The following is a 27,573-nucleotide window of genomic DNA, read 5'->3' as shown; positions in this document are numbered from 1 at the left end:
ACTTAGTTAACAAATAAAAATAATCCTTGAAGGAACTATAGAGGACAAATAAGTCTAGAATAGGACCATTGAAAATGGACCTAACTTCTCTATTAGTCATACAATATTTACAATATTCTGAGTATGCATTAAACTATAGCACTGCCTAATTAAAACGACAAACACATTTTTCTTGCTTCACAATTCAGTGACTATGAATGAATATTGGTAGTCTTGTAAAAGCAAGATATAAAGAAATATAACGAAAGCTCCTAAACATTTGATCGATTGCCTTACACAAGTAATAGGCAAATATGTAACACAACTGAAGGAGTAAATAAGTTGCATATAAACCATTGCTTAATGTCTACAAGCTCAAAACCCCATTCAAAAATGAAACGGACATTCCATTAATCACCCTCAAACTAGAGGATTTACATCAATATCATATAAAAAGCAAGTCAATCCAGGTACAAAAATTCCACCATGTATAAAAGTACAATAGCAGAAATTGAGAGAACGCAAGAGGTAAGAATTGCTTTCCCAAAATAGGATATATCGGAATCAGCTGCCTTTGGCTACAAGCATTTATCTAAGTAGAAAATATTTTACCTATTCAACTATGAAGTTATCCATGGTGTATCCCATATTATGCAACATGACAAGTGTAATCAAACTTACCATGTTCACAGGTCAGCCTTCCCTGGGTATCGAGGGAATGGAATTGCATCTCTTATATTCTCCAAACCAGTTGCAAACAGAACCATGCGGTCAAACCCTAGGCCAAATCCACAATGTTTCACAGTTCCAAATCTACGTAGATCAAGGTACCATTCATAGGGCTCTCTTGGCAAGCCCATATCTTCAATCCTGCATTGTGAAATGTATATAATTAAAGACAAATCATTTGTTGATTACAATAAAGGCAGTAAAAATTACAATATAATACAATCCTAAAATATTATCGTGCACAGAAGCACAAATGTCGATATCATTACACTAACCAGTCATGCAAAGAAACAGAGAGTGCTGAGAAAGGCTTCCAATTTATGGATCATGGAAAAACATGACTGTACAAGGTAGTGTCAACGTTAGAATGTCTGGCAGCTGATGAAGTATTTTAGTACAGTCCATCATCACAATGATGTAGCCACATTCTATGATAATTCAATTAGCCAACCATCAAGCATATTGCCAGCACAAACAGGCACTTCAGAAGAATACAGTACTTATAGAAACTTATCTCCTATAGAACTAATACACTGAGAACGTATCCTAAAAATAATCCATTTTCAGCCAGAAATAAAGAAGAAAGGAAAACAATCCCTTCAGCAGATAAAAGGCAATACAAATATATATCAAAGAGTTAGGTGCCAGTCATAATCTCTCATCAAGGATTTGGGCATCAACTGTACCAAGAAAATGCCTATGTTCCAGAGTATCGAGATGGGGGATGAAGGGACGTGAAAGATGGATCTCAAGGACAGGAGACCAAAGGGCCTAGATTGGGAATGGTGGGGAATGGTGGTGCGGTGTTCGCAGATGGAGGTTTGGAGGTGGAGTAAAGGCACAGCACCCCTCGCAAGGTCTGAGGGCAGCACCCCAAGTGCATTCCTTGTTGTGATACAAGGTGAAGTTGAAGAGAGGAACCCCCATCTTGAAGCACAAATAAAGGCCTTCAAAACCACAACAAGCTTCATGACACACATGTTTACAAATTTATCACTTTGTTTTCAGCAATACCAAGTCCTTACTATTTTTGAATTTTGGGAGTGATTGGAAATGAGCCTTAGATGCCTATTGGCTATTTAAAAGTTTTTTGTGATTGCTTTGGGTGTGGGTGGAGCCCATAGACCATTAAAATTAGGTTTTGTGGGACAAAGCTCCAAAATATTTTTGATTTTTTTTTAAATTTTAACATTTTCACTGATCTGCTGCAGGGGTCCCTGAGAGTCTCAAGGGGGCTCAGGAGATGTTTGGGAGTCCCTTGGATGTCTCAGGGACCTTCCAAATAACAACTCCCCTTTGAGGGAGATGTCCTGGAAATGTCCCCAGGTAGATGGCAGTGGTGGGAGAGAAGGAGGATGTTCCCCCAGGTCCCCATGTCTCCAAAACATCCCCGTCCCAGAAATGCCTAGTCTTTTTGGAGGAGATGCATCCCCTTGGAACAAGGCAAAATGCGGTAAGATTCAAACCATTTGAGTAAGGACCCACTTCATACTCAATCTCTCAATTCTCCCCACTCCCGCAAATTCTCTCTATCCCATAAATTTCATAGTAACCAAAGAAACTCATAAATATGGGTTTCAATCTAACCTTTGAAGCACTATCAAAGAAGAGATTAAACTACAGAAAATGTAGTCCTTTATCAAGCAAAAACAATATGGTGCGTTGGCTTTTTATGAATCTATCTGAAGCACAGCACGGAAGAGTAAATGACATTTACAATTCAAGCATTTCTCTCACTCCTCTCCCATAATAGGACCTAGTATCTCTGTTTTACCAAGGATTCTATTCCAGCAAAAAAAAATAGAAATTAAAATCCAAAATAGGATCCAGGCAGAAACTCAAGACACTATTCTATTACAAGATAGTTAGAAACAAAAAAAATTAAAAATTAAAAATTAAAAACAACTATTTTCGCTTCCAGAATAGGATATAGAGAGAAATTCACAGATAGAGGATACAATCAATAATGGAAAGCTGTTGAATTAAATCAACACAAAATACTTCTTCACAACACTGACTGACACAAGGAAAAAAGAATTCTATTACAGGAAACAAAAAATTTAGATATTAAAAACAACTATTTTCATTTCCAATAGGATATAAGCAGAAATTGAAACACTATTCTAACTGCTTCACCCCTTTATTATATCAAAATCAATCTGTATACAGAGGCTAGTTTTCAAACATTCTATACTGGGAGATGGAAAATGAAGAGAGTAAACCAAGCTCTTTTCACAACTTTCAATCCCATAAATTTCTATGCAATTCAACCAAAGGGATGCCAAAAACCCTAAATATCATTATTTGAGAAGATCAATAATCCAAATTTCACCGGAGAAGCAGTATCCCAAAGACAATCGGATCATCTGCCATCTAAAAAGCAAAGAATAGAAGACAAAGAGTACACCCATTCTCATGTCAGATGTAAGAAAAATTCTTGCATCCCAAAATTATACTTGGACGAATCAGTTAGACATAGGCACAGTGATAGAGGGTATAGAGAATTCTATACAGGAAAGCTGTTGAATTAAATCAACACAAAATACTTCTTTACAACGCTGGCTTGTACTACGAGAAAAGAAATTCCCAGAGATTTTATCACACAAAAATTCAACACAACTTTACTTCTATCATGAATAGGACAAATTAGATTTTACAGACCAGACCACTTCTATCTCTCAATATCTCATTATTGAGATCCATTACACCAGCTGAAGCACTCTCATATCATCTACTAAAACATTCAAAGCCCTTCATCCTACTATGCTTTGAAAAATATGACTAAGTTGAAACACAGATTATAGCAAAAGCAGATATTGTTTTCCACTTATGATTATGAATTCAGAGTGTAAGTGGGAAAGGTTCCACACAATCCACAGTTCACACTTTCCACAGACTATTAGCACCCAGCTGTTTGGCAACTTATGGAGGCCATGCCCAACTAAACAAGTTTTCACATCATTCACAGCATCAATCATCAAATGAATCTCCTGGCAGCTTGTAAAATGATTTTGACCGTCTCTCCTGATTCATTGACAGAGTGGGTACAGCACACAGAAATGAGTTAAGTATCCAAGGAGAGCTTAACGCCCAGCCAAACTGCGATTTCCTTGTTACCTTGCATTATTGAGCAGATTCTATCAATAATCAGGTGAGAATGATAGAAATTATCGTCACCAATTCATTAAACTAGAGTTTACATAGAAGAATGGTATCCATAAAAGCTAGGGCTCTGCACCATATCAACACATTTCTCAAAAGCTAGGGCTCTGCACCATATAAATACATTTCTCCATCCCACATATCAACCAGGATCAAGAATCATTTTCCTTTAAGAGCCTTGATATGTCATTAATCTCCAAGTCATCATTGTATTTAGCTAGTTTCCACATTTCCTCAATACAGAGCCTCGTAGAGTTGTTCCTACTGTCCTGATTGACACTCTGGGAGAAAAAGGAATGCTTATAAGCTGCAACAATCTTCTTACTGGCTACCCATAGCTTGAGAGGCCTGCTCAAAATGCAGCCCTTTCATGTGATTGAATCCCCTTTTACCTGCAGAAAACACCATTATCAGCCAAGCAGACCCCAACATCTCCCAACCCAAGTCTACTTAAGCTAATTCAAGTGGAGATAGGTGCAACGGCAACAATTCAAAACAGAGTTTTCTTTTGAAAGGAAAAGCAAAGGGAAGAGAAGAAATCGCATGAATCACTGGAATTTCTGGAAGAAAAATGTATAGGGATACTATTGCAACAGAGGATACTATTTAACAGTGTCCCAATGTTAAATCTGGGAGAGAAATGAATGTCAAGTTGTTTCAATTCCGGTGTGTCCCTCCCATGAAATTTCCACCATCCAATGGAGTTTTGTTGTGCAATGGTGGCCCTATTTGTCCTAGCCTTTGGTTTGCTAAATATAGGACCCTGAAGATCGGCAAACTGAAGCCACTGCCCTCGAACAGTGGTTGCCCGGTCATTGCTATACATTTTAGCAACGATTGTTGTAAACCCCTCTATCACCTCTTCATCCTCAGAAAAAAGAAATCTGCCAGGTCTAGGTACATACCACTTCGGATTAAGAGCATAGGCAAGCCTATGAAGAGGGGTGTTCATTGTGTTCCAACTCTTTGTGACAATGGGTCTAATATGCTACTCAGAGAATTGCAATTCAGGATCCTTTTGAGGAACTACAAGCTTCATTTGATCAAGCATGCTATCAAAAGTCTCATAGATCTCTCGAAGGCTACGAGAGTCTGTGTCTGCATAACGAATCAACCCCACAGCTGGTGATATGATAGAGCAAATCTACTTGCAATCAACATTTAAAAATTAAAACTTGTAAAATACAAAATGTAAAACAAATTCTAACAAATTCGAAAAATAAATCAAATTTCCAGATTTCTTACTTGATATTGGCCCACCAAGACTCATCAAGTACTCAATCTCTCATTGCCTTCCCTTCATCTGTCTTTGATAGAGGCCACCTTTTCCAGTCTAGACATACAACCATGGATTGTAGGCATCCTCCACCTCCAACATCCTCTCCAACAAAATAAAATAGCTAGAAAATCTAGTCTCAAGTGGTTTAAGGAATTCTTTCTTTGAATAAGACCGGAATAATGCAAGTGAAGTGTGATGGTTACATACAAACAATTGTATGTCTCTAACCTCTGCCACTACTGCCTTCACTATTTTGTCAAGGTCTTTCAAAGCATGTACACAACATGAGTCCAGAAAATATGTTTGTAAGCACTCTCAATCATCAAACCAGCTAGCTTACAAACACGAGCTGAATCTGTCACATCCTACACAGCAATAGAAGGCCTGACCTCCTCTATGGCCTCCCTCAAAATGCCAAACTAGAGATCAGCATCCTTAACTTTTACAGAACAATCAATAGCTTGAAGAAAGTATGAACCAGCAAGCCATGTAACAATAGAATTTAATAGTGGCCTATGTCGAATATCAATCCACCCATCCATGACAATGGAACATCCAGTCCTGATCCATGTTTGTCACATCTCCATCATCATGGTAACTTTTGAATATTGTTTGTCAAGGAGGGAGGTACGCAAGCTATGTTCTTCAAGGAGCATAAGAGGGTCCAACTGAATAAATCTCTCACCATAGTTTTGAGATAAGGTGACCATTATTAGAATATTTAATTATATTTTAGTCACCTATATTTAGTTCCTTGTTTAATGGTCATTTAGCTTTTTAGTTAATCAGCTTTTAAGCTTTATTTAGCATTTAGCTTTTTCTTTTAGTTAATTAGCTTTTAAGCTTTATTTAGCATTTAGCTTTTTTGTAGTTCACTTTAAACGACTTGTTCTTAATTTAGAACGTCGTCTTGTAATCTCTATATATACGCTCGTATATTGTTGAATACATTATCCGATTATTGAATCATTCATTCAATTTATTTTTCATGGTATCAGAGCATGGAAATTAAAACTTTCGAAAAATTTTATTATTAAAATTTTTCAAAGTTTTTTTTTAAGAGATTTTTTTAAAACTGTTTTTTTTTTTTAAAAAGCAGATTTTTTTTCTCTTCCTAGGCAGTATTTTTTTTGCAGGTTGAAAATTTTCCTAGGGTTTCTGCAATTTTCGACTAGGGTTTTGACCCTTCTGTTCAAGTCGAAATTTTATTTTGGTTGCAGATCCTCGGTGGGTTTTTCAAGAGCTCAACTGGGTCGTCATCAGATTTTTCTGGGTGCATTGTTTTCCGTGCCTCAATTTTTGAGCCGTCGGATCTGCATTCTATTTTCAGATTCTTGGTGGGTTTTTCAAGAGCTTTTCTGAGTTAGTCTCAGATTTTTTTGAGTGCCTCGTTTTCCGTGCCTCAATTTTTGTGCCAACAAATTTGCCTTGGAATTTAAAAACAGTTCACAATTTCTGCTATTTTTGTGGACGTAGGGATTTTTGCTGTTTTTTGGGCACCATTTATGCTGTTTTAAGTGTGCAAAAAATTTTAATTTCTAGGTTTCTTCCAAACCTTGAAATTTGCACCTTGGAATTTGTGGCAGAATTCTCCTCCAAGGTTTCAGAATTTTTGTGCAGCTGCTATTCTGATTTTTGAATCAGATTCTTCTGTCTCATGCTTTCACTAGGTTGACCTCGTTCAACCTCCATTTTTGTGATGGCATCTTTGACTAACATCATGTTGGAACACAAACAAAAGTTCAACACCTGGAAACAGTGCATGTTCACGATATCTGAATATCGTTGCCTTGATCAAATTGATTTAAGCCAGACCTCGTCTTACAGGTCCCAAGGTTTTCACGATTTTCTCCTGAAAAATTGTCTGTCGGTTTTCTGATTTTTTCCACAAAAAATCATGGGAGGGTTTTCACGATTTTTTCCTCAAAAATTGTTTGCAGGGTTTATAATTTTCCCTCTTAAAAATTATCTCATCTGTAATCCGCGATATTCGCGTAAGATTTTAGTTATCTGGGTTTTACTGTTTTTTTCCACAAAAACGATGATTTGTAACCTCAGATTTCTTGGTTTTTCGATTTTCTCCTTCAAATCATAAATTCTCTTTTCGGGTTTGACGGTTTTTTCCTCAAAATCGTGCTTTGTTGCAGTTAGTTTGGGTCGCATTTGCCAGGGCGAACATCTGCAACCGTGGTATCTTGCAGTCAGTTTTGGAGTTGATACTCTTCTGCAAAAGGGTTTGCCGATTTTCCTCAAAATCATGGTTTCAGTTTTCAGTTTGGTTACCCAACGTTAGGTTGGATGGATTCCGGTATTCTTGGTCATTAACACTTTTCAGATCTAGGGAGGGTCTCCACTACAGCAGAGTGTTCTTTTCATTTGTGATCAAAAGACCTGCAGTGTCTTCTGTAGGGTAGTTAGTAGATAGAATGACCATTAAGGGAGGGTATTAGAATATTTAATTATATTTTAGTCACCTATATTTAGTTCCTTGTTTAATGGTCATTTAGCTTTTTAGTTAATCAGCTTTTAAGCTTTATTTAGCATTTAGCTTTTTCTTTTTAGTTAATTAGCTTTTAAGCTTTATTTAGCGTTTAGCTTTTAAGCTTTATTTAGCGTTTAGCTTTTTAGTAGTTCACTTTAAACGACTTGTTCTTAATTTAGAACGTCGTCTTGTAATCTCTATATATACGCTCGTATATTGTTGAATACATTATCCGATTATTGAATCATTCATTCAATTTATTTTTCAACCATGCCAAATGAAATGGAAGAGCATGCGCATAAAAGAATTTGGCCACTACATCATCAGCTTGTTCACATTTTTGCACATGCATTAACCCCGTCGCTGAAGGCTTCTCACTTGCTTTCCTCTTCCCCCTAACACCACTATCTCCAACTAATACATTTGAAAAGGTATGCAAATCAATAGATGTTGGCCATTTTTTATTGTGAATTGCCATTTCAATCTGTTGTTCCAATGTTATTTCCTCACAAACTCTAACACCTTTTCCACTCTCACCCACAAGATGGCATGTAACCCTAGAATAACTCCCATGATAATGAGTGTTCCAAATATGACAAAGCCACTTCTTGATGCCTCCTGTATTTTAGCCCTTGTTGCAGGTCACATTTATGGCAAACTAAAGCAATGGTTTCTTGTGGTTGAAAGGGCCTTTTGAAAACTTTTGAAGAGAGTGTGTAGGGCATGCAAAACGGTTTTGTGCAGCAGAACCTGAGGTTGGATTTTCAGATGTAGAAGAAGGGTCTACTGACATTGTCGCATCATTTTCACTCTCACTACCCTCATGACTCTCATTGTTGTTGCTGCTCAGTTTGTATGTTTTTGTTTATGGTTGAAGGTCTAAAAACAAATGAATGAAAATATTTTCAATCTACAAACTCACTAGCAAGCTAAAAACTTAGAAAAAAAACTATTAAAAAAAATAACATACGTTGGCTGTAGCTTGAAACTTGAAGCTGGGAACTTGTTTCAGACTTAAAGCAAGACAAAAATCAGTTCAAGATATCATCTAATCAGTCTAATCTCTACTCTAGAGCATGCCAATATCTTCTCCAACAAGCAAACTCTCACAGCAAGAGCAAAACCTGAGAAGATGAAAGTGAAATATGGTGGCTAGGTTAATGTTTTCTTTTGGTTTTAAGTATTTTGGCATTTTAGGTTTCACTTTTGTGTTTTAACCTAATTGTGGGCCCCCCACTTCAGTAACAATAAAAAAAGGTGTTCTTTTATGTTTTTAGCACCTACAAGTCATCCCAAATACAAGGGACAAATCCCCATCCTTGGGATGGCGAAGGATGTTTCTAACATCCCCTCGCCATCCCAAGGACGATGAGACGTCCTCAATGGACAGGAAACATTTCCAGCCATTTTAGAGGGTTTGGCAAGATTTGGGGACAGCAAGGGAGTGTCCCCTTGACATCCCCTTGCCCCAAAAACGCGTAGGTAACGAGGACGGGTGGTTTTGGGACAGGGGACACATCCCCGTGTAAGGTAGCTTATAAAGTATATACACCCAAGCCCATTCCCCAACATAACTAACTTAAAGGACGTGTGCCAATTTTCATCATCTCCATAAATCCATATGCATTATAATTTCATATCTCTAGGTTGACATTTCATCCCTCCTCAAAATGTTTCATCCCCCTATATATGAGAAGATGCTAAATAGTAAAAATGTTGCAAGTCATTACAAACATGATCTATCATCCAAACATCTATACGTAGAGATCGTTTCTTGATTGTACATAGGCCCTAACCTTGTTACATAATTTGTTATCACACTCTAATTCCATTTGCCACTGTAGTAATTCCTCCTTTGCTTCCACAAATAACCACCACTTCTCCTTTTACTCCAAGTAGATCCATAGTGATTGGTCCTTTGATTCCATGCATATCCATAATTAGTGTTTCCTTATGCATAGTGCCATATGCCTCCATGATTGTTGCCTCTCATGGTAAGAAATATTTATATATTGCGCTTCTTTTTACTACTTCGAGTTATTTGATTCTTCAATGTTTTAAATCATTTTATGCATTTTCTCGTGTTCTTCCAATCATTCTATATACTCTTCTTCAACTCCATTCATTTGCTCTACCTTGCCCTTGTTTTTGTCCACATTATGAGTAATATCCTACAAAGCTAATTATTTCTCCCTATACAAAAGCTTCATTGACTTCTTTTGCACACTAAAATTGAATATTCCCAAAATCTCTAACCAGGATATTTGAAAAAAAAATCCAACCCATCAATATCAAAAGCATAAAAATTTGAATGAAAAATCTATTTTTCCATGGTGAGCTTCAAACCTCCAAAAAAATGAGCATGTTTACTTCCATTTGAGCAACTTTGGTGTACTTTGCTTGAACCTTTAGTTGCTTGGCTAAGTTCATGTTGATAAAATTATACTTGCTGCTAGTGTTTATGGATAAAATGATCTTTTCAGTTTGAATGTATTTTGATAAAATTGAAATATTGAATCTTCCTTCCTTAAGACACTTAACTGCATGTACTCTCATCCTACATCTCTTCAACATCTTTATTAATATGCTTGGCTAAGTCCATTTGATGATTGAATATTCCTTCCTTAAGACACTAAACTGCATGTACTCTCATCCTACATCTCTTCAACTTCTTTGTTAATATGCTTGGCTATGTCCATTTGATGATTGAATCTTCCTTCCTTAAGACACTAAACTGCATGTACTCTCATCCTACATCTCTTCAACTTCTTTGTTAACATGCTTGGCCAAGTCCATTTGATGATTGAATCTTCCTTCCTTAAAAACACTAAACTGCATGTACTCTCATCCTCCATCTCTTCAACTTCTTTGTTAATATTCTTGGCTAGGTCCATTTGATGAAATTATACTTGCAGCTAGGGTTTATGGATACAATGATCTTTTTCAGTTTGAACGTATTGATGAAATTAAAATAGTGAATCTTCCTTCTTGAAATAGTGAAGCTTCCTTCCTTAGACACAAAATTGCATGTACCCTTATCCTACATCTCTTCATCTTATTTGTTAATATCAAAATCATCCTATTCCTTTTCTTCATCCTTACTTTTGAGTTATAATTCTTCATCACCACCTCCTCCTCCTCCATCTGCTTATCCTTATCCACTATTACTTCTTTTGTCGCTCATCAACTTAGAAAAACTTGTTCCATTTTATACCACAAATAATTGCTTTAATGTCCATAATTTAGATTGAAAATAACTTTTATGCCCTTTTGAATTGGAACCACCATTCTGCACTAGCACTTCCATCAAATGTAAGAAACACAAAAAAAACAAAAAAATCAATCCATCAACTCTTCTACCATAAATTTGAAAATAAAATAATGTAGGAAGGTAGACCTAAATATCTCCTTCCACTTACAACAAAATAGAATTCAATTTCCTCACCTAGGCTGCAAGATATAATTATTTTAAATTTAATATCATACCAAAAAAAATCATAAAAATTAAGATAAAAAGGTCACCTTTACATCATATCTCCCTCATTGCAGCTAAAAATCTTCATTGTGATCTCTTTTTGAAAGCTCAAAAGAAATTCTTTTCCAGAAAATTCAAAATAATTTAAATTGAAGACTTGTGTAAGACAAACAGCCTGAAAAATATCAACAAAAACTTTCTTCCCACTTTGCCCAAATCAAAGCTCTAATACCAAATGTTAGGAACCTACATATGCTAAGAGAAATACTCCATATAACAATGACAATATGAGACATGTCATTATTGTGGTAAAATTTGTCACATGAAGAGGTTTTGCAAAAAGAGGTTGGCTGATCAGCAATCTAACTAGGGAGGGTCTCCACCAAAGCCTCATGTCCCAAAACATTATGAACAGGAGTCGACCTTTTATGTTTTTTGACCACTAGACCATTTCATGTTTTTGGGATAAGCTTGGTGTAGTTGATAGATTGAACATTAAGGGAGGGTATAAAAATAATATTGTAAAATTTAGTTGTAATAGTCAATTAAGATGTTAGGAATGGTTTAGGAATATTCTTTATTCTTTTAGTTGTCTTTTGCTAATCTTAGTTGTTGATCTTATCCTTATTGAATAGATCTTTTGTAACTCTTATTTAAAAAGACTTTCACTCCTTTGTTAATATTGAATATCAAATATCTTGATAATCATTCTCTGTCACAACCCTCCTTTATCACTTTTTTTGATTTAAAATACAAAACTCTATTTATATTCTTTGGATGAATTATGGAATGAATATTGTAAGGGAATAAATTAATAAACCACACACACATGGAAAATGCATATATATTTTAAAATTGTTATTTAATTTCCCTCACCCAAATTAAGGCACATGTTGTAGGAGGAATAAGAAGCTTCTAGAGGCTTCTCCACCTCCTTGCATGTAACTCCTCCCACTAAGCCTAATTAATTTGCATGGAGGCCAAATTGGGAGAAGAATCTCTTTTTTAAATTAAAAAAATAGGTAGTGGGAAAAGGGTAATTTCTTTTATAAAATGGGAACAAGTTTCAAAGGAAAAGCTAGCTAATCTTGATAAGAAATTTCTGCAAGTTGAATTCTCTTTGGTAGTCCACTTCATTGGCAGCAAGGATTTTGTTGGAGGATTTTTCTTCAAATTGGAGGATCAAGGAGGACTCCACACCATCTTCAAGCATCCAGGTTCCTCCAAATTAGTTCATGCATCTCATTTTTATGGTAGATTAGATTTGATTAGATTAATTATGAGTATGAAATTTTAATTGTATTTTGTTAAAGAATTAGTTTAGATTTTGTAGAAAATGAGAATCCTGGTTTTAATAAGGTTCATTGTTAAAATTCTTGATATGAATTTAGTTTTTAGATTTTTGTAAAGAATGAGATTTATTGTAAAATAAAATTCATTGTTTTTGTCTTAAATTTTGTAGAATGAAATTCTTTTCTTTTGAAAATAAGATACATTAGTTTCAGATTTTAGAGAATAAAATTCATTGTTTTTGTCTTAAATTTTGTAGAATGAAATTCATTTCTTTTGAAAATAAGATACATTAGTTTCAGATTTTAGAGAATAAAATTCATTGTTTTATCTTGGATTTTGTAGAATGAAATTCATTTCTTTTGAAAATAAGATACATTAGTTTCAGATTTTAGAGAATAAAATTCATTGTTTTATCTTGGATTTTGTAGAATGAAATTCATTTCTTTTGAAAATAAGATACATTAGTTTCAGATTTTAGAGAATAAAATTCATTATTTTGTCTCAGATTTGTAGAATGAAATTCATTTTCTTTCTTGAAAATAAGACTCATTGTTCTAATTCTGATAAGAAATTAGTTTTCAAGTAAATGGAAATTAGATTATTATCTTCAGTTTATTTTGATAAAAATTAGATCTCCCTGTGTGTATAAATAAATCTCCTCCCTCTGTGAATGAATTTTCCCTGTGTAAAAATAAAAATAAAAATGGATAACTTTCTCTGTGAATGAAATCTTTTTTTCTTCCTGTGTAAAGGAATGAATTCCTTTCTCTGTGAATAAGCTTTCCCTGTGTAGGAAACAGAAGAAATGAAGAAAAGAAATAAACTCCCTCTATCTGTGAATGAATTTCCCTGTAGAAAACAAAGAAATGGAAAAAAAGGAATCCCTCTGGTTATTGTTTCATTTTGTCCCTAAGGCAAACCTGCAACATTATTAATTACCTATTTTTTTTGTTATAATACTCCTGTATAAAATGATAATGTCAATACTATAACAAATATATATATATATATATATATATATATATATATATATATATATATATATAAGTAACCCAAAAAAATAAATAAAAACAAAAAAAATTAAAAAAACGAAAATAAAACTTTCGAACTTCACCCTCGCCCGTAACGCATGGCGTTTTGCTTTAATGGTAGGCCGCATGCAGGGACGGTTACATAGTAACCGTTGCAGGGTACGGAGGGGCCCGCAGGGTCCCCTCATCCCTGCGGACCTGCGCATGCAGGGCCGCAGGGGTGATGGGACCCGTGGTCCCCACCCCGCAACCCTCTATATTATTATAAAACAATGCAAGCCCTCTTTGCCATTAAGTTAGAATTTAGTTTTTTTTTTTATTATTATTTAAGTTTCGAAAATTGAAATTGTAATTTGGTTATTTTTAAAAAAAAAAAAAAAAAGGAAACAAAGTTAATTTTTATTTAGTCTTTTTTTTCTTCTTTAGTTGATAATAATGACATTAGGAAATGATGATTTTTTTTTCCTTAGTATGAATTTAAGGATATCGACTTTCAATTGAAAATGGGATTAATGTGTAGCAAGATTGTAATTAAACTATCCTAAATAAACTTTAAAATTTTTAAGACACTCGATTGAGATTAACTTACCTTATTACAAGTACTTAGATTTAATCGTTATTTTGGATTCGTTAAGTCATCTTTCATCATAGATTAATTGCTTCCGTTAATGGTTCATAGCATGCGAATTTTTTTAGGATAATTATACCTTCCATGCAATTACTATTATGCAAGTTCATTTGCTATGCAAATTACACTTCAAGTAGTTACTTCAATTATTTACGCTTTCATTTTGTCATTCGTAGTTAGAAAATTAAATAAAGGAAGTTGGAAAACCAAAACTAGCAGCGTTCGGTATATATGGTGCCTCTGGGTCACGCTTACGGGTAATGCCGTCGTGTTGAACTACTGCACTTAGCGCCTAATAAAGCTGCATTAACGACGTCTGTGGCATCGTCCCTATAAATCGTCGGGGAGTAATAAGGGTCATTTGGAAGTTAAAAATCCAAGGGGCGGGTAATCCCTCTTGGATCGATAATTAATAAGATAACTTTTAATTGAATTTCACATCCGTTGAGATAAACCATAGTAAACCCCTCTTAGGGATGGTCTAGTTAAGAGCTCTCGTGAAAATGACTTTATTTATCTATTTATTCACCTCGAAGGGATATTGGTGATTTGTAATTGGGTGACGCTCATGTTAAGTATTAGGATCTAGTTATTTTGTTAGGCCACAAGCAATAGGCCATCTTGAGCCTTCGCTTAAGTGCTACCTTCGTGGGTAGCAACCGCAGAGAAACTGTCTGGGACACTGACCCTAGAAAGGGTTGCGTACCCACAAAAAAAATCAGTTTACATCAAACCATAGATTAGAAGATAGAACTACATACTTTACGCCTTGATCCCACGCCGAAGTGGGTATGTAGGCAGTCTTGGGACGGAGTTGTCCCTCGTACTCAGGCGTTCGTGGGTGGGGTCTAGGCTTGGTTGAGTAAGAATCCTAATCGAAAGATAAGATAATCAAACTCAATTCAATGCATACTCGGAAGGAATCCCGTATGGATTCGCTTGACTTCCCGAGGCTTTAAGCCAAATTCCGAGGCGGAATTCAAGCTTGTCTTATTTTCTTATTACTCCTAAGGACGGCGACCTCGGTGCATTCTTGTTAGAAGAATGTAGTACTTAGTGAGTGGCTCAGGACCCGAATGGTCCCGATGAGTCTAAGTCTCTGGCCAGAGCATCTCCTATCCCGTTTGGATGGATGCCTACCCTGTATGGGTAGATGCCTATCCCGTATTTGATAGATGAAATTTACGTCCCGTATGGACAACTGCCTAACCCGTATGGTTAGAAGCTCATCCCGAATGGATGAATGCCCAGTCCTATTTGGATGGATGCCCAGAGTATGCAATTGAATAAAACGTAATAAAGAAAAAAAAATATACTCAATTTTTGTTGGATCAATTTTGGTGGGTTATTACATGTGGTATCAGAGCAAAGGTTCAAATCTAGGCCTTGTGCTCACTTCAATTTATTCAACTAAGGGAATGTTTTACAATAATAGAAATTAAATTTTATTCTTCAGAAAGAAACTAACTACATAATTTAACTTCCAGGTAAAACCTCGAATGGCAAGAGGAAGAGGAAGAGGAAGAGGAAGAGGAAGAGGAAGAGGAAGGGGTAATGGAAGACGTACTAGGAGTCAAAGGGAGGAAAACCATGAGGAAAGCCATGAGGAAAACCATGAAGGAAACCACGAGGAAGATCATGAAGAGGATCGACACAACCTAGGTAATAACGGAGATGGGGTCCAAGCTATAATCGACCTTCTAACCGAACAAAGAGATAAAATCAACTTCCTGGAACAATCACTGCAGGACCTTAGGGAAAGGCAGAATGACTATGAGAATAGAAGTGGTACCGAGAATGGAAACCCTGGTAGCAATCAAGGAAATGTGATGGGTAATGGAAAGGAAAATAACATATTAGAACTCTCCAAGGATTTGAAGAAAATCACCCCTCCTAAGTTCGATGGGAGGCAGATTGGTGAAGGGGCTGAGAATTGGCTAAATGAAATGGAGAAATATTTTGAGCTAAGAGATTTCAGCGAAACAACTAAGGCTTTATGGGGCTCCTATCAACTCACAGGGGAGGCGGCTAGTTGGTGGACCAACACCAAGGAACAAAATGGGTATAACAGGGATACAATCACATGGGATCAATTTGTTCACCATTTTCGAGATAGGTGGCTTCCTCAATTGTTCTTTGATGAGAAAGTGACAGAATTCCATAACCTACGTCAAGGGTCCCTATCCGTTCAACAATATTGGGATAAATTCGCCAAGTTGCTTAAGTATGTGCCTATGTACCAAAGGGATGAAGAAGGCCAAGCAAGGAAGTTCATTTTGGGGCTGAATACCAACATAGGGGCAGAGGTTGACATGCATGGACCCAGAAATATGAATGAAGTACTTGAAAAGTCCCTAAGGCAAGAGAGGAAGATTCAGACACTAGCAGGACGAAACTATAATGGGAATCACTCATTCAAAAGGAAGCAAGAATTCAATGGAAACACTAATTTCAACAAGGGTCAAAGGAATAACTCTTCCGAAAGGAGACCACCGCCTAATCAATATCAGAGGAATGGAAATGATAATAACAGGGGCAACAATAATAGGGGCAATGATAACAGGGGCAATAATAACAGGGGCAATGATAACAGAGGCAACTATAACAGGAATGACCAGCAGAACAGGATAACTTATCCACCCAGGGGAAATGAAACAAGGAATGATCCCCCTAGAAATCAAGGTAGGAGAGGTCCTCCAGGCGGATGCTTTATGTGCGGGGAAAATCATTTTGCTAGAGACTGCCCCAGGATGCAAGGACAAATTAGAGCCAATCAACCCCAACAAGGGCCCCAACAGAGGATTCATGCAGCAGTTAGGAACCAAAGAAGAAGATACCAGAATGTTCCCGTGGAAACTACAGGTACACTATTTGAACAACCAATATCAATTCTAATTGACACGGGATCATCTGAATGTTCATCTCACCTGAATTAGTGAACAAATATGCATTTAAAGTTAATCAAATGGAGTCATCATGGACGGTTCAATATGGGGATAAGGCAACTAGAGAAGTAACTAAGTGCTTACCAAGGGCAAAGGTACAATTCCCTGAGTTCGAAACAAGGGTAGATCTCTATGTGGCACCCTTAGGATTATATGATGTAATTATGGGAATGAGTTGGTTAGCAGACCATCAAGCTAATGTAGATTGTTATAGCAAAATTGTTGAATGTTTGGATGATGGGGGGAAAAGGGTCAAAATCCAAGGAAAGTTTAAACCCATTAATGTAGAAACTATCTCAGCAATGCAATTAAAGAAGGAAAGGAGAAGAGGAGGACAAATCTTTATGGTCGAATTTGATGAAGGGAAGGAGGAAAATACACCAACATTTGAAAATACCCCTTTCTTAAGAGAGTTTAGGGATGTTTTTCCAGAAGAACTACCCGGTTTACCCCCTAAGAGAAAGTTTGACTTTTCTATCGAAGTACTCCCAGGAGCTGAACCAGTATCAAAGGCACCTTACCGGATGAACACAACCGAATTACAAGAGCTCAAAATGCAATTAGAGGAACTCTTAGCTAAGGGATTAATAAGGCCAAGTGTATCACCATGGGGAGCGCCAGTTTTATTTGTTAAGAAGAAGGATGGAACCTTAAGGCTATGCATCGACTATAGGATGTTGAACAAAGTTACCATAAAGAATAGGTATCCCTTACCTCGCATAGAGGACCTTTTTGACCAAATGAAAGGAGCGGCAGTTTTCTCCAAGATAGATCTTCGGTCAGGGTACCATCAACTCAGAATTAAGGAAGAAGACATTCCAAAGACAGCTTTCAGGACGAGATATGGACACTATGAATTCACAGTAGTTCCTTTTGGAGTAACTAATGCCCCAGCTGCATTCATGAACCTGATGAATAGTGTATTCCATGACTACTTGGATAAGTTTGTTTTGGTATTCTTGGATGACATTTTGATTTATTCTAGAAATGAAGAGGAACATTTAGCGCACCTACAGATTGTTTTGCAAAGATTGAGAGAACATAAGTTATATGGAAAATTGTCCAAATGCGCCTTCTTTGAGGAAAAGATTCACTATCTTGGGCATATAATATCGAAGGAAGGAATAGCAGTCGACCCAGATAAAATAAAGGCGATAGTAGAATGGCCAATCCCTAAGAATGTTTCAGAGGTAAGAAGCTTTATGGGGCTAGCAGGTTACTATAGGAGGTTTGTGGAAGGATTCTCTAAGATAGCAAATCCCATCACCTCGTTGCAACGGAAGGGCAAAAGGTTTGTATGGACCGAGCAAAGTGATAAGGCATTTCAAATCTTGAAGGGAAAACTAACTTCAGCACCCATTCTAAAGGTACCAGACCCAAATGGACACTTCACAGTTGTAACAGATGCTTCTATTGAAGGGTTAGGAGGGGTACTTGTCCAAGATGAAGGGGTAGTGGCTTATGAATCTAGGAAGCTAAAGACTCATGAAGTCAATTATGCACCCCACGACTTAGAGTTGGCAGCAATTGTGCATGCCCTGCAAAAGTGGAGACATTTCTTACTAGGGAAGCCCTTTGAGCTTAAGTCGGACAACCAAGGGCTAAAATACATCTTTACCCAACCTCACTTAAATGCCAGACAAAGAAGGTGGCTAGAGTTCTTAAGCGAATATGACTTTGAGATCGAATATATTAAGGGGAAAGAAAATAGGGTGGCAGATGCCTTAAGTAGGAGAAGACACTTGATGACTATAGCAACCTTCAAAACCTCTTTCAAAAAGCAAGTAATGGATGAACAAGGACATGACATATGGTATGAGCAAGTCGAATTAACTATAAGACACAACCCGACCGACCCTAAGGTTGAAGGGTACACATTTGATGAAGATGGGCTACTCAGATACAATAACAGAATCTATGTTCCTAATTCAGGGAATTTAAGGGAAGTAGTTTTATCGGAGGCTCACAATGCCCCTTATTCAGGCCACCCAGGAGTTAACAAACTTTATGCAGATCTAAAGAAGTTATACTTTTGGCAAGGGTTGAAGAACGATATTGTCAAGTATGTAGCCAAATGTTTGGAGTGTCAAAGAGTCAAGGCAGAACATAGGCACCCAGCTGGATTGTTACAATCGCACGATGTACCCCAACATAAGTGGCAAGTTATTAGTATGGATTTTGTACAAGGGCTACCCATGTCACCTTCTAGGCATGATGCAATAATGGTGGTAATTGACAAGCTCACTAAGGTGGCACACTTTATACCAGGAAATCTGACAGATGATGCACCCACCTTGGCTAGACGTTTCATTAAGGAGATAGTTAGGTTGCACGGAGTACCAGAGAAAATCATATCAGACAGAGATGCAAGATTCACTTCCAGGTTTTGGACCACACTTCAATCAGCCCTAGGGACTCAACTAAATTTTAGCACCGCATACCACCCGGAAACCGACGGTCAGACAGAAAGGACAAATCAGATTATGGAAGACCTACTTCGTATGTACTGCATGGACCAACAGAGAAAATGGGAAGAGTACCTACCTTTGGTAGAGTTTGCCTACAATAATACATATCAAACATCTTTGGGAATGGCACCTTTTGAAGCTTTGTATGGTAGACCATGTCGAACACCTTTGAGTTGGGATAGTCTTGAAGATAGAGTGATTATTGGGCCAGATATGTTGAGAGAAATGGAAAGGAAAACTAAGGAAATTAGGCAAAGGTTGAAGGAAGCCTCGGATAGGCAAAAGAGTTATGCAGATAAAAACAGAACACCAAGGGAGTTTGAAGTAGGAGAGAAAGTCTTCCTAAGGGTTAGGCCACACAAGAGTTCCATAAGATTTGGGAAAAAGACTAAGCTTGCACCTCGTTATGTCGGACCCTTTGAAATATTGGGAAGAATTAATCCAGTTGCTTATCGGTTAGCCTTGCCTCCCCAATTGAGCCGAATCCATGATGTCTTCCATGTATCTCTTCTTAAGAAATATGTACCTGATGAGAAACACATTTTGAATTGGGATGCCTTGCAGGTCCAAGAAATGGGGGGAATAATGATAGAGCCATTCAGAATCTTGGAGAGGCGCCAGTGCCAGTTGCGCAACAGAGAGGTTGATCAGTGCAAAGTGCAATGGGACCAGTACGACGAGAAGAATGCCACCTGGGAGGATACTAAGGAGATGCAGCAGCTATTTCCCTTTTTGTTTTGAACATGAACTATAAACTCTTTTGAATACATTTAATAAGTGCATCGGGACGATGCACCGATTAAGGGGGGGAGGATGTCACAACCCTCCTTTATCACTTTTTTTGATTTAAAATACAAAACTCTATTTATATTCTTTGGATGAATTATGGAATGAATATTGTAAGGGAATAAATTAATAAACCACACACACATGGAAAATGCATATATATTTTAAAATTGTTATTTAATTTCCCTCACCCAAATTAAGGCACATGTTGTAGGAGGAATAAGAAGCTTCTAGAGGCTTCTCCACCTCCTTGCATGTAACTCCTCCCACTAAGCCTAATTAATTTGCATGGAGGCCAAATTGGGAGAAGAATCTCTTTTTTAAATTAAAAAAATAGGTAGTGGGAAAAGGGTAATTTCTTTTATAAAATGGGAACAAGTTTCAAAGGAAAAGCTAGCTAATCTTGATAAGAAATTTCTGCAAGTTGAATTCTCTTTGGTAGTCCACTTCATTGGCAGCAAGGATTTTGTTGGAGGATTTTTCTTCAAATTGGAGGATCAAGGAGGACTCCACACCATCTTCAAGCATCCAGGTTCCTCCAAATTAGTTCATGCATCTCATTTTTATGGTAGATTAGATTTGATTAGATTAATTATGAGTATGAAATTTTAATTGTATTTTGTTAAAGAATTAGTTTAGATTTTGTAGAAAATGAGAATCCTGGTTTTAATAAGGTTCATTGTTAAAATTCTTGATATGAATTTAGTTTTTAGATTTTTGTAAAGAATGAGATTTATTGTAAAATAAAATTCATTGTTTTTGTCTTAAATTTTGTAGAATGAAATTCTTTTCTTTTGAAAATAAGATACATTAGTTTCAGATTTTAGAGAATAAAATTCATTGTTTTTGTCTTAAATTTTGTAGAATGAAATTCATTTCTTTTGAAAATAAGATACATTAGTTTCAGATTTTAGAGAATAAAATTCATTGTTTTATCTTGGATTTTGTAGAATGAAATTCATTTCTTTTGAAAATAAGATACATTAGTTTCAGATTTTAGAGAATAAAATTCATTGTTTTATCTTGGATTTTGTAGAATGAAATTCATTTCTTTTGAAAATAAGATACATTAGTTTCAGATTTTAGAGAATAAAATTCATTATTTTGTCTCAGATTTGTAGAATGAAATTCATTTTCTTTCTTGAAAATAAGACTCATTGTTCTAATTCTGATAAGAAATTAGTTTTCAAGTAAATGGAAATTAGATTATTATCTTCAGTTTATTTTGATAAAAATTAGATCTCCCTGTGTGTATAAATAAATCTCCTCCCTCTGTGAATGAATTTTCCCTATGTAAAAATAAAAATAAAAATGGATAACTTTCTCTGTGAATGAAATCTTTTTTTCTTCCTGTGTAAAGGAATGAATTCCTTTCTCTGTGAATAAGCTTTCCCTGTGTAGGAAACAGAAGAAATGAAGAAAAGAAATAAACTCCCTCTATCTGTGAATGAATTTCCCTGTAGAAAACAAAGAAATGGAAAAAAAGGAATCCCTCTGGTTATTGTTTCATTTTGTCCCTAAGGCAAACCTGCAACATTATTAATTACCTATTTTTTTTGTTATAATACTCCTGTATAAAATGATAATGTCAATACTATAACAAATATATATATATATATATATATATATATATATATATATATATATATATAAGTAACCCAAAAAAATAAATAAAAACAAAAAAAAATTAAAAAAACGAAAATAAAACTTTCGAACTTCACCCTCGCCCGTAACGCATGGCGTTTTGCTTTAATGGTAGGCCGCATGCAGGGACGGTTACATAGTAACCGTTGCAGGGTACGGAGGGGCCCGCAGGGTCCCCTCATCCCTGCGGACCTGCGCATGCAGGGCCGCAGGGGTGATGGGACCCGTGGTCCCCACCCCGCAACCCTCTATATTATTATAAAACAATGCAAGCCCTCTTTGCCATTAAGTTAGAATTTAGTTTTTTTTTTTATTATTATTTAAGTTTCGAAAATTGAAATTGTAATTTGGTTATTTTAAAAAAAAAAAAAAAAAAGGAAACAAAGTTAATTTTTATTTAGTCTTTTTTTTCTTCTTTAGTTGATAATAATGACATTAGGAAATGATGATTTTTTTTTCCTTAGTATGAATTTAAGGATATCGACTTTCAATTGAAAATGGGATTAATGTGTAGCAAGATTGTAATTAAACTATCCTAAATAAACTTTAAAATTTTTAAGACACTCGATTGAGATTAACTTACCTTATTACAAGTACTTAGATTTAATCGTTATTTTGGATTCGTTAAGTCATCTTTCATCATAGATTAATTGCTTCCGTTAATGGTTCATAGCATGCGAATTTTTTTAGGATAATTATACCTTCCATGCAATTACTATTATGCAAGTTCATTTGCTATGCAAATTACACTTCAAGTAGTTACTTCAATTATTTACGCTTTCATTTTGTCATTCGTAGTTAGAAAATTAAATAAAGGAAGTTGGAAAACCAAAACTAGCAGCGTTCGGTATATATGGTGCCTCTGGGTCACGCTTACGGGTAATGCCGTCGTGTTGAACTACTGCACTTAGCGCCTAATAAAGCTGCATTAACGACGTCTGTGGCATCGTCCCTATAAATCGTCGGGGAGTAATAAGGGTCATTTGGAAGTTAAAAATCCAAGGGGCGGGTAATCCCTCTTGGATCGATAATTAATAAGATAACTTTTAATTGAATTTCACATCCGTTGAGATAAACCATAGTAAACCCCTCTTAGGGATGGTCTAGTTAAGAGCTCTCGTGAAAATGACTTTATTTATCTATTTATTCACCTCGAAGGGATATTGGTGATTTGTAATTGGGTGACGCTCATGTTAAGTATTAGGATCTAGTTATTTTGTTAGGCCACAAGCAATAGGCCATCTTGAGCCTTCGCTTAAGTGCTACCTTCGTGGGTAGCAACCGCAGAGAAACTGTCTGGGACACTGACCCTAGAAAGGGTTGCGTACCCACAAAAAAAATCAGTTTACATCAAACCATAGATTAGAAGATAGAACTACATACTTTACGCCTTGATCCCACGCCGAAGTGGGTATGTAGGCAGTCTTGGGACGGAGTTGTCCCTCGTACTCAGGCGTTCGTGGGTGGGGTCTAGGCTTGGTTGAGTAAGAATCCTAATCGAAAGATAAGATAATCAAACTCAATTCAATGCATACTCGGAAGGAATCCCGTATGGATTCGCTTGACTTCCCGAGGCTTTAAGCCAAATTCCGAGGCGGAATTCAAGCTTGTCTTATTTTCTTATTACTCCTAAGGACGGCGACCTCGGTGCATTCTTGTTAGAAGAATGTAGTACTTAGTGAGTGGCTCAGGACCCGAATGGTCCCGATGAGTCTAAGTCTCTGGCCAGAGCATCTCCTATCCCGTTTGGATGGATGCCTACCCTGTATGGGTAGATGCCTATCCCGTATTTGATAGATGAAATTTACGTCCCGTATGGACAACTGCCTAACCCGTATGGTTAGAAGCTCATCCCGAATGGATGAATGCCCAGTCCTATTTGGATGGATGCCCAGAGTATGCAATTGAATAAAACGTAATAAAGAAAAAAAAATATACTCAATTTTTGTTGGATCAATTTTGGTGGGTTATTACATTCTCTGTCATTACTTTTTGTAATAATGGCATCAAACTACTACCAAAATTTGTCCAAAATTTGTCCAAAATCAGGCCATATAACAATTTTAGAACAAGTTAAATTCCCATCGTATTTGTAATCAAAAAACAATGTTCATATAGTTACTGGTGCTATATAGGTAATTTATTTCATGTGTTGCTGATTTGTAAATAAATTATATTGTTCCTAAATAAATGATTAGCCTAGTTTCTTTAACATTAGGAAACAAAGCTTGGTTTTTGCTTGACCAATTAAGGAGACAACATTCTCTCTACATGTAAATCTTTGTTTTCAGTGGGAGCTTTGTGTGGTTGTGTTGTGATGTATTCACACATCGCCCCATTGCAAATGGGGACCCTTGCTTTTTGCTTTCTGGGGTTTGCTTTCTAGGTGTTTAGGGTTTGTCTATTAGCCTTTGCATTTTGAGTGTCGCCAGGAGATCAATAGGATGGTAGGCTTTGCTTGTGCCAGGGGAGTCAGCAGGTGCTCCAAGTTAGGGTTTCTTTGAGAATCTTCTTTAGGGCCTGGTTTTGCGCTTGTTGCTAATTGTGTCTTGCTTTGTGAGTGGGTATCATCCTTGAAGGTCTGAGTTAGGTCCAGTTGGTGAGTGATGAAGTCTAGAATGTCATCCTGATCTTCAAATGCCCTGAAATTTGGCTAAGTCTAGAATGCCCTAACCCTGAAATTTGGCTAAGTCTGGAATGTCCTGATCCTGAAATTTGACTAAGTCTGGAAAACTGAAGAATCCTCCAAAAACTAGATTTTGCAATATAACTCCTGGAGGTCCGAAACCACTCTTAAACATCCTGAAAGTATATATGGAATATAACTTAAAGTATTATACTTAAATGTTATATTCCATAAAATGATCCTGACGGAGAGTTCAAAAAGTCAAATTTCGCTCCTGACCCTTCCAAAGGGTCCAGAGCGAATTTTCTCAAAACCTCTTTTGCTATCAAGTTTTTTGCTAGGTCAAGTGTGGGATGAGGCAAAATCAAGATGAGCATGCCCTTAAGAATGACTTTAAGTTGTTAAAGACCATGAATGATGAGGGAATTGAGCCTAGACAATATTTTCGCTCCTGACCCTTCCAAAGGGTCCAGAGCGAAAATCCTTGAAAACATTGTTTTTTCAAAATTTTGGGCAAGGCCAAGCTAGGACAAGCGTGTGAGAAGGCATTTGGATTGCCTTAGAGTGGATTTTGGTTGCCAAGAATGCAAATTTTGAAGCCTAATGAAAATTTCGCTCCTGACCCTTCCAAAGGGTCCAGAGCGAAATTTCTAAAATTCCCCTTTTTCCTTGCAATTCAAGATAAGATTTTGGTTTTTATACCATGGGAAGGAGAAAGACAAGATGTTCTATGCCTTGGAAGTGATTTGAAGTTGGAAGGATGGCAAGATAGCCCTAAACCAAGATTTTCGCTCCTGACCCTTCCAAAGGGTCCAGAGCGAAAATCCTAAAACCTACCCATTCCTTTCAAATTTATGCTAAGACAAGGCTTGATTAAGGTAAGAAATGCCCTTGAGACGACCTTTGACTTGATGTTGGTTTCCAAAAGTGATGATTTTAGGCCAAAGGAGGATATTCGCTCCTGACCCTTCCTGAGGGTCCAGGGCGAAAATCCTAAAATCTCCTATTCTGCCTTGCAAAACGAAATCAAACTTAGATTGGGTGAAAGAAGAAAGATATTTCCTAGCTTTGTGAGGTCGATTGAAGTTGGAACGATCAAAAATGAGCTACAAGAAGAGAAAATCGCTCCTGACCCTTCCAAAGGGTCCAGAGCGAAATTCTTAAAACTTCCATTTTTGCCCCAAATTTACATCAAGCTTGGTGTTGGTTGAGAATGAGGACGTCCTTGGGCATGTATCTAAGCAAGTATGATCACAAGGTGAGAAGAATTTGAGCCAGGAATGCAAAATTCACCCCTGACCCTTCCAAAGGGTCCAGGGCGAAATTCTTATGGAGCCTGTCCTTGGAAAGGATTTTAAGCAAACTTCATTTTGATATCTTCTTGTTGATGATTTAAGGTAGGAAATGCTATGTTGAAATGAATTTATCATGTGTCCTTAATCATCTTTTGTTGTGTTTTGGCAGATGAAAGAAGACCAGGACAAGGACGACTTTCTCCAGCCCAGCATCAACAAGGACGACCTTCTCCAGCCCAACCTCATCAAGGACGACCTTCTCCAACCAGCCTCATCAAGGACGACCTCTTCCAGTCCAACATTTGAAGGAAAGGCAAGGTGGCATCCCAGTCATCACTCCTCCAGTCGGGTTGGTCCACTTCAGCATGTCCAGATTCAATGTACCTGACTCATGGGAGATGGCACAAACTTCGATGTACCTACCCCGGTTCTCCATTGGTCGAATATTCCAGAGAAGACGTGTCCAAATAATGCAATCATTTCATTGGTCAGAATTGAGTTGTTGTAACAAACCCTAATTAAGGTTTTCATTGTAAAATCTCGACCATTAATCTCAAATTGATTTGAGCCATTGAATTGTATGGAGGACACTATATAAGCCCTGGCTCTTCATTTGTAAAGGCTAATAGGGGGTTGATAGAGAATAGTTAGTCAATAGTAGTTAGAAGGTGAATAGTTAGAAATAGTGAATAGTCAGTTGATAGAATAGCAATTAAAGTAGAGTAGAGAGAGAAGGCAAAGATTGTTGCCAAGACGTTGTTGTAAAAGACTTGTAAAACTTCATTGAAGAAATGGTGAAATTTATGGGTCGATTCAACAATTTGCATGGTCTCTATACTTCTCATATTTGATTTCATGTTATTAGATGAGGGGAAGAAATGTGTTTGATTGATGGTGAAATTCGTATATCCATACTACTAGCAGTTTGTTGATTGCAGACTTGCCTTGTGTAGTCAACTGGAATCATTCAGCTTAAGCTTAACTTCAATTGCCGCTTCTTCTCTGATATGCATCAGCCTGATGGTGTCTATTCCTGTAGCGATGATCTGAACATCATAAAGTTTTCCTCCGAAGATCGCACTAACCTTGTGGAGATGGTCCTGGGATGTCAAAACAAGACTTAGTTAGAATTTCATCAAAGGTCATTCATTGCTCCTACATTCTTAGTGTCAGAATTAGATCCTTCCCTCGCTCTCCTCCTTTTCCTTTTTTTTTTCAAAATCTAGGTTAGTGAAATCCTGTGTTCCAACAATGTTCAAAGCAAATCAGATGTTTAGTCGTCAAGTGTAAGTCCCCTTGTGATTCTAGCAAAATCACATCATACCACAAAGAGCTTATCCATGAGTAGAAAACCTACATACAAGAACCTTGGAGTTGCCTCGACTGATCCTTCGGCGAGATCTTCAGCAGTCGGGAAACTTTGCTCAAGAGAGGATAAGGTACCTTTAGGTATTTTATTCTGTGTTTGGTCGTGTACGAAATACACATCAACGGGTTGAAATCTAATTTCCAAGATGGCAAGCACCCTTAGTAAAGAAATTGCTAAACTTAATGGGTAAATTTGGGTTATGAAAAATTTAAATGGAAGATCACTTGAATGAGGAGAGATAAATGGGTTGCATGCTTGATCTAAAACCCTATGGCATGACAAACAAAGACTAGCTACAAATTAATAATAAGGCAAGGAGTACTACAAGGTCCTGTCTTTCCAATTTTGTTTTATTGAATGTCTCTAGTGAAGATATAGGGAC

General features: G+C 36.8%; 1 protein-coding gene across 1 annotated transcript in view; it reads right to left on the bottom strand.

Moving 5' to 3' along the window:
- Positions 1 to 365: 365 nt before the first annotated feature.
- LOC131070624 (asparagine--tRNA ligase, cytoplasmic 1) overlaps positions 366 to 27,573 on the bottom strand; it is a 52,482-nt gene continuing 25,274 nt past the window's right edge. Inside the window, exon 7 of the mRNA XM_058006212.1 lies at positions 366 to 849. Within this exon, the coding sequence (XP_057862195.1) occupies positions 666 to 849 (184 nt within the window). The 3' untranslated portion in view covers positions 366 to 665. The remainder of the gene's footprint in view (positions 850 to 27,573) is intronic.

This window comes from Cryptomeria japonica, chromosome 1 (assembly GCF_030272615.1).
Source record: "Cryptomeria japonica chromosome 1, Sugi_1.0, whole genome shotgun sequence".
Lineage (NCBI taxonomy): Eukaryota > Viridiplantae > Streptophyta > Pinopsida > Cupressales > Cupressaceae > Cryptomeria > Cryptomeria japonica.
Note: the sequence above shows the minus strand (reverse complement) of the source record. Positions and strands in the feature narration are given on the sequence as shown.